Below are 17,698 nucleotides of genomic sequence, written 5' to 3' on the forward strand. Positions count from 1 at the left end.
CCCCATTTTTACTCCATTTTTTATGTTTTCCCAAAAGCCCTTAGATCATAATTTGGCATTCCGAACTAGGGGTACTGTTTTTGCTTAATTTTTGGTTTATAATGTCAAGTTTGAAACCAATTTTTTTTTTTTTTTTTGTTAGAAGCTCGATTTAGATCTTGAAGATTTGAATTTAATTACTTATATAAATTTTTTTTTTTGTAACATGTCGGTTTAAAACTCGATAGAGCAGAATGACATAGCATGATTCGTATAATCGACCTCAAATAATTGAGATAAGACTCTGATGACGATTTTAAAACTTAAAAGTATCTTGAAACTTCACCCCATCTATAAAAGAGGGATCACTCCCACACAAGCACACCATAAACACAATCCCTCACATAAATACATTTGAAGATTTTTTATTTTTATTTTTTTTAAAATAGCAAGATTCTAGTGGTTTCAACGTTTCAAAAAAAAATACTCATACGCATTTTGCCTGACGGAATAAGTGTATAGAGTGCCATTGGAGGAGTGTGTTCTCATGCAAAATGTGTGCATATATGTGTGTATTTTAAAAAAAAAAAAATTTGAGATGAACTTTATAATAACTTATAATTATTTTTAAAAATTAAATAGTCTATATATATATATATATATATTTGAGGGAATTCCCTCTATTAAGAAGGTTTGGATTTTGGAATACTTTTTGTTCGCTCTCGGAAGTCCAAGTTTCAAACTGATCATAACATAAAAAAAATATATTAGTAATTCGGTTGGAACTCACGCTTACTAGCTGATTTGAACTAAAAATTCAAGTTCTAAACTTGAAATAGTAAAAAAAAAAACAAACAAAACAAGATACATTATGGGAAAAAACAACAACAAAAAAAAAAAAAATACATGGCCGTAAGTTTTACAAATTTAGATAAATTTTTAAGAGTTATGATACTATGAAATCCTCCCGCACCTATGTGAAGAGGACCTCAAAGGATCACGATTAAATTTTGACACAGATCTTTAAAAAGGTTATCAATAAACCTATTCACCCAAGTCCCACACCCATGGGATAACTTTTCTAGATATATGTATCAAAATTTAATGGTGATTATTTGAGGTCTTATTCACATGGGTATGGGAGGGTATCATATAGTCATTGCTCATTTATTAATATCCAAATTTATTTAAAGAAAAAAGTTTAGATAAGTTTACAACCTTAAAATGTAGAATTACAAATACGCCTCAAATCCATCGGAAAAGATTGTTTTAATGTTGAAAAACCATCTAATTGATCATCTCGACATTGATATTAATGAATATAAAAAAAAAAAAAAATTTCATATAAAAAAATAGTGCATCTTGCAACCCATTATTTAGACCGTCTATTTTTAAACTTTTCATATGTTTATAGATGTACTTGATTTTAACTATTTTTAAATTTTTAAATTTTATAATTAGATATTAAAATAGATTTTCAGATAATCCCAAAAAATTTTTACTTCAAATTTATATGTTAGGATAAAATTTGGAGGTGATTGTTAAAATATGTAGACATTAATTTTTTCGTTGCTCTCACGGGTTACTCCCTCGCAGGAACATTAATTATATCTTAGAAAGACCGAGGGAGCATTGGTCATAAAGAGAAAGAACAAAGATGATATTTGCCACATCACTATCATATCACATGCGGAAGACGCTCCCAGCCTCTGCTCTGCTCTGCTCTGCTCTGCTCGGGGCAGCTGTGAATTCGATAGGAGGGAGGTACTCTTCTTCTCTCTCTAACCTCTTCGATCCATCATTCTCTCTCTAAAGCTCTTTAATTTCTTCTATTTATTCTTCTCTCTCTCTCTCTCTCTCTCTCTAAGCTCTTCAATTTCTTCATCTTCCTCCGCCAACTCCTTTTCTCTTAATTGTGCAACATAATTTTTACGACCCTAGAACTTGAACCATATCAGCCATGTACTTGGAATCAAGTTTTGTCATATGATTCCTTATTTTTGCACTCTGTATTGATGAAAGAATGATCTCTTGCTCACACGTCACGTGTAATATAAAAGACCCAGAAACCATGAAGGCGTTATGCAGGGGTATAACTTGCCCCCATTTTGAATCATCAAGCCTGAGCTTTAATTTCCCCTATTTCAAACCATGGAACAAGATTTTGTTTTTAGGTGGGCAGAAGAAGATTGGGGTGAGAGCTAGAAATGGGTTCTCCATTGATGCTAAAATGTGGTCCTCGGCAACTTTGGATGCTTCATCGCAACAACAAATAAGTATCCAAACTGATAGGAAACCCAATAGATCGTCCTCTCTGTATAGTAGACCGAGTTTGCTAGAAATGCAGAAAGAGAAGCAAACCAATAGGGCCATGGTTTATGAGTTTTTGAAGGGAATCGGAATAGTACCTGATGAACTTGAAGGTTTAGAGTTGCCAGTTAGCATTGATGTAATGAGGGACCGCGTCGATTTCTTACACAAATTGGGACTCACCATCCAAGATATAAACAACTATCCCCTTGTCTTGGGTTGCAGTGTTAAGAAGAACATGATACCAGTGCTTGATTACTTGGGCAAATTGGGTGTTCGCAAGTCAAATTTTACTGAATTCTTGAGAAGGTACCCACAAGTCCTCCATTCTAGTGTTGTGATAGATTTAGCGCCAGTAGTGAAGTACTTGCAAGGCCTCGACATTAAACCAAATGATATCCCTGGCGTGTTAGAGAGATATCCAGAAGTATTAGGTTTCAAACTTGAGGGTACCATGAGCACCTCTGTGGCTTATCTGGTAGGAATTGGGGTTGCTAGGAGAGAGATTGGAGGGATTCTTACTCGATATCCTGAGATATTGGGCATGCGCGTTGCAAGGGTGATCAAGCCTTTTGTTGAGTATCTTGAAGCTATAGGGATCCCGAGACAAGGTGTTGCAAGATTGATTGAAAAGAGGCCACATATACTCGGCTTCAGCTTTGATGATGGGGTGAAGCGTAATGTAGATGTGCTTTTAGAGTCTGGAGTAAGGAAAGAGGCACTGAGTTCGATTGTAATGCAGTACCCTGAGATCCTTGGTTTAGAACTGGAGCCTAGGATTGTGTCTCAACAACACTTTTTTAACTTCAATCTTGATATCAGTCCTGAAGAGTTTGGCAAGGTGGTGGAAAAGATGCCACAGGTTGTTAGTCTCAGCCAGACACCTGTAATAAAGCATGTCGAGTTCTTGAAGAATTGCGGATTTTCGACGGAAAATGTTAAGAGGATGGTGCTTGCTTGCCCTCTAGTTCTTGCTTTGAATTTGGATATTATGAGACTGAGCTTTGATTATTTCCAGACTGAGATGGGAAGGGGGTTGGAAGAGCTGGTAGAGTATCCGGCTTTCTTTACCTATAGCTTGGAGTCGACCATCAAGCCTAGGCATCGGAGGATTGCTGAGAAGGGTTTAAAATGCTCTTTAGCATGGCTTCTCAATTGTTCGGATCAAAAGTTTGAGGAAAGGCTTGACTATGATTATATTGACATTGAGGAAATGAAGACAGAGCCTTCATTTAGTATGGCAAGCAGGTTGGCACAAAGTGCAGATGAATCCACTTCAGAGGATGCGGATTATAGTGAAGATGAAGACTTTTAAGCTGATAAATCTTTAAATGTTCTACAAAATTCATATCATCTTCAGTTGAAAGATCTTCCTTAGAATGCTGGCAAGAGCTGGTTGTTGGCTTTTTTTAGAACAGCCTTTTCAGATCATGTGAATTTCCATCTTTTCAAGGACTCTTACCTTTTCAGATCACTATCTGCAAAGACCAGAAAACTGTTGCAGCTTTCTTTTGTACTTCTCAGAAGGTGCATCCCTGAACAACTCTGTTTCTCACTAAACAGGTGTTGCAGTTTGTTGTTGTTTTCTTTTATACCTATAATCGAGGATGGTTGCCCCATGAACATGTTTGAATGTGATTATAGACAATCGCCTTTTCTCACACAAGTTCATCTTTGAAGTCGCAATAAATGGTTATGTTGCACAACTTCTTGATGTTATATCTACAGTTGTGCTACACATACTCACAAACACAAAAGCTGCATGCATACAATCAAGTTGCTCTGGGGACATGTGGATATCTTCAAATCTGTAGCTTAATTTATTTTCTCTTTTAGGCAAATCAGAAATTTTTAGGTCAATATACTTTAGCGAGGATTTTATTGGGAACAAGGCTTGCTCAATTGCTCCTTGTTGCGGTGAACTCCCAATGAAAACAAATCCAATACCTCAAACCAACTTACCTATTACAGGCAAAATGGTTTCCAGAGACCTAAACACGCAAAACAATATTTTGTATAATAAATATGATAATAAAAGGAAAGCAAGAGAAGCAAAATAAGAAAACTCAAAACCGCTAAAACATTCTAAACCATAATCCAACCACCATCAACACGCTTATACGTGGTTCACCCTAATCGGGCTACATCCACAGCCAACTGGAAAGGATATGATTTGATTGTCATGTTATTCCCCTTTCCACTACCACGAAACAACCATAAAACCAACCTCCATTATTGACTTCATAACCATACCTCCACCTACAATGGAAACACCAATGGAACCACCTGGCACAATGTGAGCTATGTTTTCGCTAAAACCTCCCAATCTTAACCTTAACCAAAGCTCTCCGTAACAAGATCTGCTTTTTCTTTCAACAAAATAGCTTATAAACCCTTAAAGTGTTTTTCACAATTACTAAAAATCCCCTGAACAGTTAGTGAATATTTTGGATCACAACCCATAGATTTTTTCAATTTGCCATTTTTCCTCCACAAATACCTTCAATGTAAACGGATGTTGAAACTTCAATTTGCTTTTTTCTTTCCCAACAAATTTTCTGTACATAACCGGGATTGCCACAAATCCAACAATTACTTTTGTCACAACACCCATCTATTTTGATTAGAAATGAGGCATGCCACATGAGGAATTTCTTAATGAATCACCATGTTCATCTAACTACCCTCTTTCCATTTGAATATTGATCCTTGAACCCATCAAACTATCCATTGATACCTTCCTTTGAAGTTCATCAATAAGGAGATCAGTGCAAACGGGTCAATTTTAGGGATTTGTCCTTGAATCCGATACTCTTGAGTTGAAATTACGCCGTATTTATTTAAGTGTTTTGACACTTTCATACTATCTCACATCCTCAAAGAATACAAATTTCTTTAAAAAAAAATTCAATTTGTGAGGGATTTGGTTTGGTACAATGGTGAGTAACTTTTTATCCAATTGTTCACAATCATCATCCTTTATACTCACCTGTTTCTTGGATCTTACTTGCATTGCTTTATATGGATCTTGTTGCACTAAGATATCGTGAACTTAATTTTCCAATGTTCGAAATCTTTTCTCTGATCAGACTTCTCTACTTCAAATTTGTAACTTCAAAATTCGTATATGATTCCTTGAGCTTTGATAACACTTGGTTTGAGCTGAGACATGCTCAATTGCCCTGTCTTGTGGTGAACCCCCAACTACAATATATCCAATACTTCAAAATCAACTTGCCTATTACTGGCAAATTGATTGCAAGGTACCCAAACAGGCAAGAACAATATCTGGTGTAAGAAATTTGAGAAAATAAAAGTAAAGCAATTACATGGGCTGGTTCCGCAACTTTGGTAGCTCAATGAGGCCTTATGTTGCTTTTTTAGAAGAGTTGTGAAACATCCATCAAAAGCAGACGGCTGTGGACCTACTAGTCAATACTGTAGATATCGACCAGTTTACCATAGAAAATAATTTTCTTCTTGGAAAAGGATGATTACTTCGACCACTGAAGTATCCACTTGTTGTTCTTCGGCTCTGACATAAAAGTTCTTGGAGTCCTAGGAAATGTCATAAAGTCCTATGAAAAATACTGAAGTCAAATTGAAGATGGCTTGTTATATGGGTTTCAGCTTGGACTTTTAGTTATTGAGATACCTTATCTTTCTTAAACATGAAACACCTCCACATGTACAACTTGTTGTAGTGACTTTGTATTTCTACTGTGAATCTAATCAAGCGTAGATGGTGTATTCTGGGACCATAGTCAGTCATGAACTACAATTTCTACAATTTTAACTGCAATTGTCACCAATTAATTATTCTGGCTACGAATTCTTCTTTTTCCTTATGAAAAGTGGTTGGCCTAATAACCATACAGATGATGTTTCAATGAACTCCAGATGTTTGTGAATCATAAATGTGGCTCATCCCAAATGCATTTTGTTCACTAAATCATATAAGCCCATGCTTCCACACGGTTTCATGCTTTGTTTTTAACTCATCTGATTCATAGGATTGTATGTAGACAGATATGCTTCTCCCACTTCTATCAAGCTTTGTGCGCAATTGATGTAGTACATATTTGAATCAAATATGAAATGCACTCGTGATTGGTTTCTATCGAAAAAGTGAAATGTAGTCCAACATTGATGTAGGCAACTTATGCAACCTGCACTAATAACTCCATGCATTCGTCTCATGGTTATGGAACTAAGTTATTTCGGGCATCATACTGGTGCGGTTTCTTCGAGGTGCACATCATTAACCTTTTTTGTCTCATGGTTTTGGAACTAAGTTGACTTTTTCTTCTGCATTTTTTTAAAGTTGCCTATCTTTGTATTCTACTATTCTATTTTGGTGCAGAAAATTGGCCTATCTTTGCATTCTTTTGGTGCAGAAAATTGGCATATGAATTTTTTTCAGATCCAATTGCCTTCATAAACTCATTGGAGTAGCTCGTGTCTCACATCCACTTGATTCTGTCCTTAGCCAATTATAAAATCTAAATCGTTCTTCTAACAAGTTCTTGAAATCGATGGACTTCCATTGGATTTCAAATCTCTCCCCAGAAGTTGACCTAAACATATTGCCCCAAAAAAAGAAAACAAAAAAATAGTTAAAAATGTACTGTTTAATTAAATATGGTGTGACTTTTAATTTTTTACTGCCTTTTATGCCATTCGTCTTTCCCCTTTCGGCCTTATTATTGTTTTACTGTTTTTTCTAATCCAATTCGAGGTGACTTTTACTTCTGTCATTTGATAGGCAGAGAACACTGCTCTAGGAAATTCAATTGCTTTTATCGTTTTCTTTACCAGAAGTGAAATCCACAGTTCTAGTATGGATGCTTGTACAGATCAACCATGAGTTGGTGCAATAATGCAATTGTTCTTAGGATTCAATCCATGAGTGATTGATGTTTACAATTCGGTTTTGATGATCTTTGACTCTGGGTCAAACTACAACGGCTTGCTGTTATCTTCTTTTCTTCTTCATGAGATACTGCAAATAAGGGGGATCACCCTGATCAAAGGTGATGCGGATCAAGAGATGGATGGATTCAATATTTTTATTCCTTTCAAATTTTAGGGGACAATTATATTTTTATTTAGGGTTTAGGGGTCATGCTGGTGATGCATGAACCTACTCTCTGCATTAGATAAAGTAGAAAGAAATGGCAAATGTTTGATTCAATAACACACCCATTAGATTACCGACTAATTTCTGGATATTAGGTATCCAAAAGTTAATAGAATAATGCATTTTGACAAAAATAAAAACATATGTTTATGAAATATTCCCATTTGATTTTGTCAAATTTGTCATTACTATACACTTTAAAGTAGAATATTTCGGACCTATTTATTCTAGTTTTTCTTAAAAATGCACAAATAGCTATTGTTTCCCTTATTTTGAAAATATCAACTGTAATATCTATTTTTCTATTATTTAAACATTAATTTGGTACCCAATGTACTGGAATTAACCAATTATTTAACAGGTGTTTTATTAGATGAAACATCTGTTATTTAATGCCAATTTGTGTAACACAGAGAATATGGTCCGTTGGCATTATAATGATTGTTGCTCGGCAAGACTCTCCAATATTTGCCCATCCATGCCACTGGCAGTATGCTACTTTCTATCGGAATGCAGGGAGGACAGGAACTTATCTTGGAAACTTGGAAATTAATTTAACAAGACCATTTAAGTTTTCTTTTGGACATTCTCACCCCACTAGTTTATCATTATGTGAATTTGGTAGGCTGGGGAGTGTCTTTCCTCTGCCAATAGGCCTTAAAAAAATTTCATTGACATTGAGCAGAGCAATGACACATTCCAGGCATTGCTTTTCACATCTGAAGGCTTGGGATGGTACGAATTTTCAACCAACCTTGTTTTTGTTTTGATAATGACTTTCGTTAGGAGAACACTAACAAGATATTGTTTCTTTAAGGGAAACAATATTAGTTGTAGATGGTATATGCTACAAAATGCAAACATTTATGTTCATTTTTTATGTGGGACGATAAGGTTTAATGAGAGTTTCCACTTCACACAGTTAACAGCATCAAAAAGGAGAAGGGAGTTTCCACTTCACAGGCATGCAATTAAGCAACACCATTTGGTTTCCGTCCCCTGTCACAATTTGACCCTATTTGAAAGTATACCACGCTCAAATTTTCCATTGGACCATTTGATTTCCACAACTTGTTTCCTTCTCATTGAGAAATAGGCCCAAACCTCGGTCCTCAAAGCAAGGTGAACTTGTTTTGCAAAAAAAATTTGAATCTCATTTGTCAGGGAAGGATTTCAAGTTATCTTATAGGAAAAGAGGGGGATGAGGGTATGTGAGAATTCGGAATGTCATTTGTCAAGAAGGGATTAAGTTGTGAAAAGAGGTGGATGAGGTGCACAAGAACTTGAACTCTTTTGCTGCATCTTTTCTCTACACCAAACCTCTCTCTCTTTCTCTCTATCTCCAGAACCCCAGCCCTCCCCCAACCACACAAACACCGTGGTGGGGGGGGGGGGGGGTTGGGGAACCAAACCTTCAAAATCTTTAATATCAAACCTTAAAAACCTTTTTTGCTCACACCAAAAGCAATAGGAGAATGCATCTTCATCATCAGCAGCAACTATTTGTCCGGGTAACAATTTCTTTTTTCTTTGGATATGTCAATTCCTCTCGGAGTTGGGTTTTCTATAGATTCTATCTTTGTTGGATTAAACCTCAGAATATTCTCTCTCTCTTTCTCTCTCTCTCTCAACGGAGCCTTCAAAATTCCCAAATTCCACCACGAATTTGTGGAGTTTTAAATCTTCATTCTTTGCTGCTATTGCTCAGTTTTTCCTGTGTTTTCATAATCCTCCATTTCTCCATTTTTATTACTCATTGACCTTGCACTATGTGAGCTCCCTTTTCATGATGTCTCTCTTTTGGTAATTTTTCTTTGCGTTTTCGTGGAGCCTAACGATTTTTCTATTTTTGGTCCTGTACTTTTGTTTTTGTTGTGAGGGGTTTGCTCGAAGTGAATTGAGAGTTCCTTTATTGAAGCCTAATCAGAATCTTGATGATGTGATTTCAGAACTTGTTGCACTAGGAAACAAGGTTGGTGATCCTTTATTATCTAGAGTTACCTCTTTGAAGAGTTCAAGCCCAAGGTATGTGTATATTTGATTAATTGGTTCATGGAGGTCTATGATTGCAATCTTGATTCATGTTTGGTATTTCAGTTGAAAGTTACTAATCAAGAAGCAAAAGAAAGGGTATCTAGATTTAGAAGCAAAAGTCACTAGTTTAGTTAGAATCACTAAAGATTGTGCATTTGTTCTTTTAGACCTCAAAACCTTTGTTAGTGGTGTATGTGTATCCAGTGTTTTAAAATTCGGTGCCCTGATCTGGAATCAGGCGATCCGGATCGGGTATCATCCAGCCCATCCCAGATCCGGCGAAAAATGGGATCCTGCCGATTCTCTACCTTGAATCGCCCTGCTGACATCATGGGTCGTCCTTGCTAAGGTGATGGATCTCCTGGTTTGGCCCATCTGTACCCTTTTTCTATTAAAAAATTCAAATAAATGGCCACCTGATGGCCCTTGATATCATCCATGTTCTGTTTACATAACCCTTGCATCACTATTACGTGGGGCTAAAGTTGGAGTTTGCACATGGCCCTGCACCCCAATATGTGATATTCAGTTATGTTGATTCAATTTGTTTTATATGCCGTCTTCGTCCCACATCTTTTCGATGTGGGACAATTCTCATAGTCCATTGTCTCATGGTAACGGCGTTACGTTGGTGTAAAAATTCATTTGTGTTGGTTCAATTTGTATTAGGCTATTAACTAATTGGGATTAAAAAAAAATTAGTACTAGCTCATAGGATATTAAAAAAAGAAAAAAATAATACTAATACTAGTTTAGTGAACGTTAAAAAAAAAAAAAACTTTATGGGATATTTTAAGAGAGAAAATAATACTAGCTCATATTTTGGAATTTATTTTCAAGTTGCTTTATCAATTATCCCAAATTGTAAGAATGAATTTATTTATTTATTTTCTGATTTTATTAAAATATGATTGCAAATTTATGCTTTTAAATTCTATATTTCTATCCACACTAATTATTACACCTTAGATTTATTTACTTGATAGGGTTATACCCTTGTTTTTTGAATCATGTTTATTATAATATTGTAATTAATAATTATACAAATTACAATGATAACCAAATATTTTATTTTATTTATTAATTTATTTACATTATAAAGTATACAATGTATTAATTTTTGTTATAGTTGTAAATTAGATTTTTAAATTAGATGATAGTATAAGACAAATTTTAAATTTATTCTTATTTGTATAGTAAAATGATTATAAAGTAATAAATAAATAAAATGTAAACCAATAATTCTAATTTCAATGGATAATATTGTAATTAGTTAGGTTAATGATAATTTGGGACAAGTAAAGAGAATTAATAAATGTTTGATGTGATACTAATTTCACTTTATATGAGAAAGTATTATTTTTAATCTTATAATATTGATTGAAGTGTTTTCTAATATTTTTAAATTATTTTGATGCATCATTATGTTACTATATTGTAATTAATCATTATACAAACATCCAGACAGGAAAACGTCTCAGTATTCACTGAGTTTTACAAAGTAATGAAAGTACATAATGCACCACTCCTAATTTATTTTAGAAACTAAATGAACACTATTTTTAGAGATTTTTTTTAAAACTTTTTGGAACAAAAATTGCCAATTCAGCCGATTCTCCAAACCGATCCACCAATCTGACACGGGTATGAGTGTGATCGATTCGAGTCAGCGATTCGCTTTTTTAAACACTGTGTGCATCTATGGTTTCTAGACATTATGCATCTGTTCTCTCCAAACCTCTGAAGTTTTTATAAATTGGTTGAATTTTTATTGGGCTTCTTGATATTATATATCTCTTGTTAAAGCTCAAAGCTTGAATAAATTAATTGACATTGTGAGCAGCTATCAAGTGAAAACAATTCAATATTGGTTATTGGTATCAAACTGGTTTAGATTTAGGAAGTTTTTATGATTGCTGCTGTTATATTTTGGTTATTGACCTGGAATTGTGATTCCCTTGATGATAGTGAAGAACACCCATGTCAACTTTCAATTTTTGTAGCTGTATCGGAGATTCTGATTTCACATTAAGTTTTAGTTTGGGTGATTCGGAGCTCAAAGATGCTTTTAGTATTGAATCTAAGAACGATAATATGAGATAATTGTTAAATTGAGTCTTTTGGTGATTATGGAGTTATCAATTTTTCCGTTTTGTTAATGCCTTATTTTCTATCAGAGTCTTATTTGCGGGAACATATCTCGAGCCGAGCTCATTTATCTTTTAGGGTTTCACGAAATTTGGGAATCTCTACTAACTACACTCTTTAATGGCTGGTCCAATCATGCGAAATTGTGGTTTGCTCCTTTCTGTTTTTGAGTTCAATTTGATCTTCCATTTTCTGCTCTTATTCTTCTTCTTCTTTCTTCCCACCCACCCAAACAATGAATTAGTGGCACCATATTCTTGCTAATGTACACAATGGCTAGAAATCTCAATTCATTTTCAATTGGAGATGTAGCTTGAAATGGAAGATCAAAATGGAGTGATGCAAAAGTTACGAGTAAGCGAATGGAACCAATGGTGTTGCAGCTGGCCTCTTTTAGGCAGTTCAGTAACTTGGGGTAAGGAGGGCAGTTGTACTAACGGTGCCGGTCTTTCCTAGCTTGTCCCTAAAATTCTCCCCATCGGCTCTACGACCCCCTCAGTTCAGTCTCACAGCCCCTCTCCTCTGGATATTTAGTTCTAGGAGATGTAAGTAGGAGAATGCCAAGAGACTAACTACATGAGGATACGAGTATTGTTCTGTGAGAATGTCAATAAGAGAGACACCATGAAAGTTCACATACAACTAATGCAGATACTACATTGAAATTCCTTGATTGCAAACAAATACATGGGACATGTTACTGTAAGATGTCAATGATCTCACTAAGATGGTGTAGTTATGTGTAATGAATGAATATATTATTGTGTGGCATGTGAAGTTGAGCATTGGTTAATGATTCCCTGAGTCCAAAGATTTATCATAGATTTCATGGGTAGTTACTCGTTCTGTGTTTGAATGTAAAGTCATGCATTAAATTTTTTGAGAACTTTTACATATTTTGGTGAATGTCTTTGAAGATGCTAAACTAATAGGGAACCCAGTGGAGCTGTTCGTCTTGAATATAGAGATGGAGAAACTCCTAATGCCATTCACAATCTCATATGAAGTAACAGCTGTCTGAATGTGAAATAGTAAAAAGATGTCTACTTTGCAGTCCCCTCAATGTTTCAAAACTTGGCCAAGTCAGCTTGGACTTGGCCTCGGCACCCCGCTGAGGCGAGTTTATGGTACAAATCGGACTTCAAAATTCACTGAAATTTTTTTTTGTTAATAAGTCCCTAATAAATGATTTGAAAATATATCTCTATATAATTTTTATGTTTTTTATGGTGATTTGTAAGTTTTTCTTATTATGCTCTCTAATTTTTTAATTTTCTTTTTTTTGGATTTTTTGAACTGTTTTCAAGATATAAATGATTGTTTTCATAATCCATCTTGTACATTTTTTTTTCCATCTTTTATAGATTTCTAGTGATGTGTATAACTTATTATTATTTTATCGTTTTTAATTGGTTTTAACAAATTTTTGTATATTTTTGGCCTTTTTTGGGCTTGTGCCAGACTAAGGCAAGTCCACTCAGCTTGCCCAGGGGCCAAGTCCTGAGCCCGAGCTGAGTTTTTTAACGTTGAGTCTCCTTTATTTTTTTCGTAGCAAACATTATGTAATTTTCTAGGAAGTATCTTTTACTGCCATTTCATTGGTCCATTCTTTTTTCTATTCCTTGTTATGCTTGTGCATTTAAGGCCTTCTTAATCTTGCTCTGAAGTATATTTTTCCAGATTAGTGTTCTAATGGAAGACAAAGATTTGTTGATTCTCTTATGAATATGGGCTTGGAAGCTGGAAGATTTGCTTACAGTCTTCAGCTATCACTGTGGTCAGGACACCTTGGACTTGATGCAAATGAGTCTATAGTTTGAAATTGACTTACATGTTTACTTGCTTTCAGCTCCTTTATGATAGTTTTTACCACATCGAAGTCATATTGAAAATTGCACTGTGATTACCACACAAGGACTGGAACATATTTTTTTAGTCTCATGCATCTGATAATTTTTCATGTGAGAGACACCTGAACCTGCTTTGCATCATTTGAAAGCTTGCACATCTATTGCATCAACTTTTGAGGATCTTATGTGTACTTTTCGATTATCATATGCAAACACAGAAATGATTTGCCAGTATCCCTGCATCATTGGTAGGATTCCTTTCTGGGGAAACTATCCTATTTGTGAAAATCTTGCCAGGTGCGTTTTCCTTTTTCCCAGCTAAAACAATGTTTGTGCACCATTTCTAAATTATTTGTCCCATTGTTCATTGCATGTGGCTTTCTAGTACCATCTTATGTCTAGAATGCTGTTGGTATAGGTCCATTTTTCATGGTCTACAGAAGCTTACACTCATCTCCTATGAAGTTTGGTTAAAGGAAATCCAGTGTGGGAAAATCTTGACAACTCCTACATCTTGAGATTTTGAAAGAACTTCATTTCTTTCATCTGATTAACTAATTTTGGTTTCTGATATGCATTGGCCAAAATGTGTTTGTTTTTCCTATCAAGCTTTCATATCATTCCACATGTTTATATGTTGCCTTTTTTGTTGTTTTGTGTTAATAGAATTAGTGATCCTGTGGATGATGCAACCACCAGAGAGAAATGGATGGCAACTGCAAAGGTAAGGGTACTTTGCATATAATTTATATGTAGAAGACTTACTAGTATAGTGAAATTTTTATTTTCGATCCAAATAATTGCCTCTTCTCCTTGGAATTTGCCTGAACCCAGCAAAGGCCGTTATCCATTCATTCAGTTGAAAATGTTCCTGTGGGACTGTAAATTGAGCAATCTAAATTAGTTTATTCTCAGGCATCCTCCCGGCCATTACATAGTAGAATGTCAATATATTGGTATATAATCAACTCTTTACTTGATACAAACGTCAGCATATTAATATATAAGATCTTATTAAAAATGCTATAATCAACTATACGTTGGTACCAAAGTCCGTGCGTTCATTTGGCCATGTACTATTGTTTGTATGGTAGTAGTACTATTGTATTCTTGCTTTATTACTTTTGTGACAATTGACTTGTAGCTTATAATTAAATGAAAATGCTGAAAACCCAATCTTTTCCAGTCGTAATATGTGATATTCCTTAGAATTCGTTGGACAGAGAAAAAATTTAGTCTGATTTTCATTTCCTACTGTGTGGTATTGATCATCCTTGCCGAAATTCTTTTCTCAATGTTATGCAAACAAATATGATGATCTATCAATATATGTTTGGAGCAGTGTTCGCAAAATCGAACCGGAACAGTTAATTGGACATGGGCTCAAAAGCGGTTCAACCGGCCTAACCGGTAAACTAGTCGATTCAACCGTTCTAACCAGGCAAGTCCGTGGTGGTCAAAAAAGTATTGGGAAAAAAAAAATACAAGATAAAATCTAATAAAATATGAAAAGTATATTTAAAGCATGATTATACAAAACACCTCCAAATGATGTTGAAAATTAATGAAAAAAAGGATTTTAAAGAACCGATTTGTGTGAAGGGGTATTTTGAATATTTTTAAAAAAGATGGAAAAATGTAAAAGTAATTATTAATGGCCAAAAAATTTTTTAATCTTTGCCATAATCTTAAAAAATATATTACAAACAAAAATTATTCTTTTTGAGATTATATATATATATATATATATATATATATATATATATATATATATATATATATATATATTTTTTTAAATACCCGGCCGGTCACCAAAACCGGCCGAAACCGGAACTGGCCAATAGCCAGTTCCAATCTAATTAGGCTATTACCCGTTAGATCGCTTGGTTTTTCTACCCTTGGTTTGGAGGCATCTTAAATGGTCTTATTTCTTCCGAGTAAGCTTACTCTCTCTCTCTCTCTCTCTCTCTCTCTCTCTCTCTCTCTATATATATATATATATATATATATATATATATATATATATATATATATATATATATATATATATATATGAGCAATGATCCAATGCAACGGTTGTATCATAGTATAATGTAACGACATACCATGTTTGTAGTATTTGTATGACTCCAAATTTTGCACACACACTCTCTTCATCTCAATAATCAATCTCTCAAAAAACAAAGTTTAATTTGGACCCTAAGTCAAAATGAGTTCCTTCCATAAACGAATCTAGACCATTCATCTTGTGAATTTCAAGATCTTAGCTTATAAACTCAAAATCATTTTTTTCTTTTTTTGAACATTGTTCATCTAATGATAATAAAGTCATCCAAAGAAATTGGAAATGAAAAAATACTTTAGGCTTAGATCTAAGCATCTCACCAAAATGAACGGTCTATGTTAATTGGGTTAAAAAAATACTTTCTAGGTTGTGTTTTAAATTTTTTTTTTTTTTTTTTTGTGATTGTTCATTAGAATGAAAAGAGTGTATATTTCAAAATTTGGATCAAACAAATGGCCATAAGATGGTGTTTTAAGGTTTTTGCATCATATTACTATATAATGGTTAGTATAATGCAACGACATTTCTAGAAAATCATGTTTGTGGTATTTGTATGACTCAAAAGTTTGCACACACTTTCTTTATCTCAATAATCAATCCAAAAAAAAAAAAAAAAGTTAATTTGAACCCCTAGATATCATCAAAATGAATTCACCTTCAACAACGAAATTAGACTATTTATTTGATGAATTTCAAGATCTTATCTTTAAAAAACTCAAAATCATTTTTTTCTTTTTTAACATTGTTCATCTAATGATAATAAAACCATCTAAAAAAATTGGAAAAGAAAAAATACGTCTAAGGGCTACTTCTAAGCATTTTATCAAAAGGAACGGGCTATGTTAATTGAGCTAAAAAAATACTTTCTAAGTTAGGTTTTCAAATTTTTTTTTGGTAATTGTTCATTAGAATGAAAAGAATGTATATTTTAAATTTTGGATCAAACAAATGGCCTTAACATTGTTTTTGAAGATAGTTGCATTATACTATGATACAACTGTTGCATAAAATCATTGCTATATATATATATATATATATACACACGCGCGCGCACACGCTTACGTGTGCTCTCGCGTATTAGGTGCGCGCGTGCGCTGCTCTCGCATATTAGGTGCGCGCGTGCGCTTTTCTCCAAAATTTGATTGGAACTGATCATTTATTGCTTGTCTCGCGTATTAGCAATTGCAGAATGGCGATTAGGGGAAGCATGACTTGTTGGAAGAAGAAAATTCGGCGCAAGGCTAACAATTTAGATAAGCTCTGAAAAGCTGATCATGTTGGGGCAATCAAATCAGCCATACGGAGGTGAATTCATTCTCGGGCCTTGTCCTCACAGTGAGTACAGGGGTATCTTGTTTCTTTACCCTTGGATTTTATATGCCAAGACGATCGTTCAATGAGAGTGAATAAAATTTTTGAATCTCCTCTGAAGTTTTCCATGAAGTTGGACGAGTGTTCCTTTTAATTTGCACATCATTGTAGTACCATGTAAAGAAACTAGGAGGTAAATATATGCATCATTGTAATAGATGTACCATCAAATGTATTTCATGAGCTGCTCTTCACATTTGAAATGTCCACAGAAAAATGTGAAACATGAGTATATGAAAAAAGTCACATGTGTAAATTCTTACCACTAGGATCCAAGCTTCTCATTGGTAACCCTACATTATAAAATTCTTCTTACAAACATGTATGAATTTTTAATGTCTCTACAGTAAGCTTATGGCTATTAAATCATCTTGACAGTATATTCATTAAAAACTTTGTAGGAATGCATATGCCTTATGATAAAATCCTTGTTGTAAATATGTCAGCAATTCAGATTTCAAAATCAAGTAGTGCTTATATATATATATATATATATATATATATATACACACAAAAAAAGATGGGGTTAGCCCACTAGCTCATATGAACATATGAGCTCAACGGTCTAGATTCAATCTGGGTCGATCTAACGATCACGGATGTCCGGTAGTGTTTGAATTTATTTATTTATTCTGTAAATCCAAATCACTTGAAATTTTTAGGTATATGTTTTTCTCATCAAAGCGCACTTAATAAAAATATTTAAAAAATTATTCATAAAAAAATGACCAAACTACCCTCCCAAACATTTCGGGGGTATTTTGGTTAGTTCATATAAAATATTTGTTTGATATTTTTGAA

General features: G+C 34.2%; 1 protein-coding gene across 23 annotated transcripts; it reads left to right on the plus strand.

The window, feature by feature from the left end:
* The first annotated feature begins 1,609 nt into the window (after positions 1-1,609).
* Positions 1,610-17,068, plus strand: LOC18440538 (transcription termination factor MTERF4, chloroplastic). 23 transcript variants are annotated; one of them, XM_088851053.1, is made up of 7 exons: positions 1,618-3,816; positions 6,445-6,540; positions 9,379-9,454; positions 9,702-9,812; positions 13,680-13,758; positions 14,128-14,185; positions 16,706-17,068. In XM_088851053.1, exon 1 carries the CDS (start codon positions 2,003-2,005, stop codon positions 3,602-3,604), a length of 1,602 nt encoding a protein of 533 aa, XP_088707179.1. In that variant the 5' UTR covers positions 1,618-2,002; the 3' UTR covers positions 3,605-3,816; positions 6,445-6,540; positions 9,379-9,454; positions 9,702-9,812; positions 13,680-13,758; positions 14,128-14,185; positions 16,706-17,068. The 23 variants fall into 23 exon arrangements, 21 of the variants coding, with proteins under 21 accessions (XP_088707155.1, XP_088707159.1, XP_088707172.1 ...); XM_088851073.1 differs by lacking the exons at positions 6,445-6,540; positions 9,702-9,812 and adding exons at positions 13,292-13,388; positions 13,461-13,572 and having other exon boundaries at positions 16,727-17,068; XM_088851115.1 differs by lacking the exon at positions 6,445-6,540 and adding an exon at positions 14,804-14,871 and having other exon boundaries at positions 1,618-1,743.
* Positions 17,069-17,698: the final 630 nt, after the last annotated feature.

Source organism: Amborella trichopoda, chromosome 1 (genome assembly GCF_054954075.1).
Source record: "Amborella trichopoda isolate Santa Cruz 75 chromosome 1, AtrichopodaSantaCruz75HAP2 v2.0, whole genome shotgun sequence".
In the NCBI taxonomy this organism is placed as follows: domain Eukaryota; kingdom Viridiplantae; phylum Streptophyta; class Magnoliopsida; order Amborellales; family Amborellaceae; genus Amborella; species Amborella trichopoda.

Excerpts from the sequence above, each read along its gene's own strand:
- LOC18440538 (XM_088851029.1), top strand. The coding sequence starts at position 2,003 with ATGATCTCTTGCTCACACGTCACGTGTAATATAAAAGACCCAGAAACC.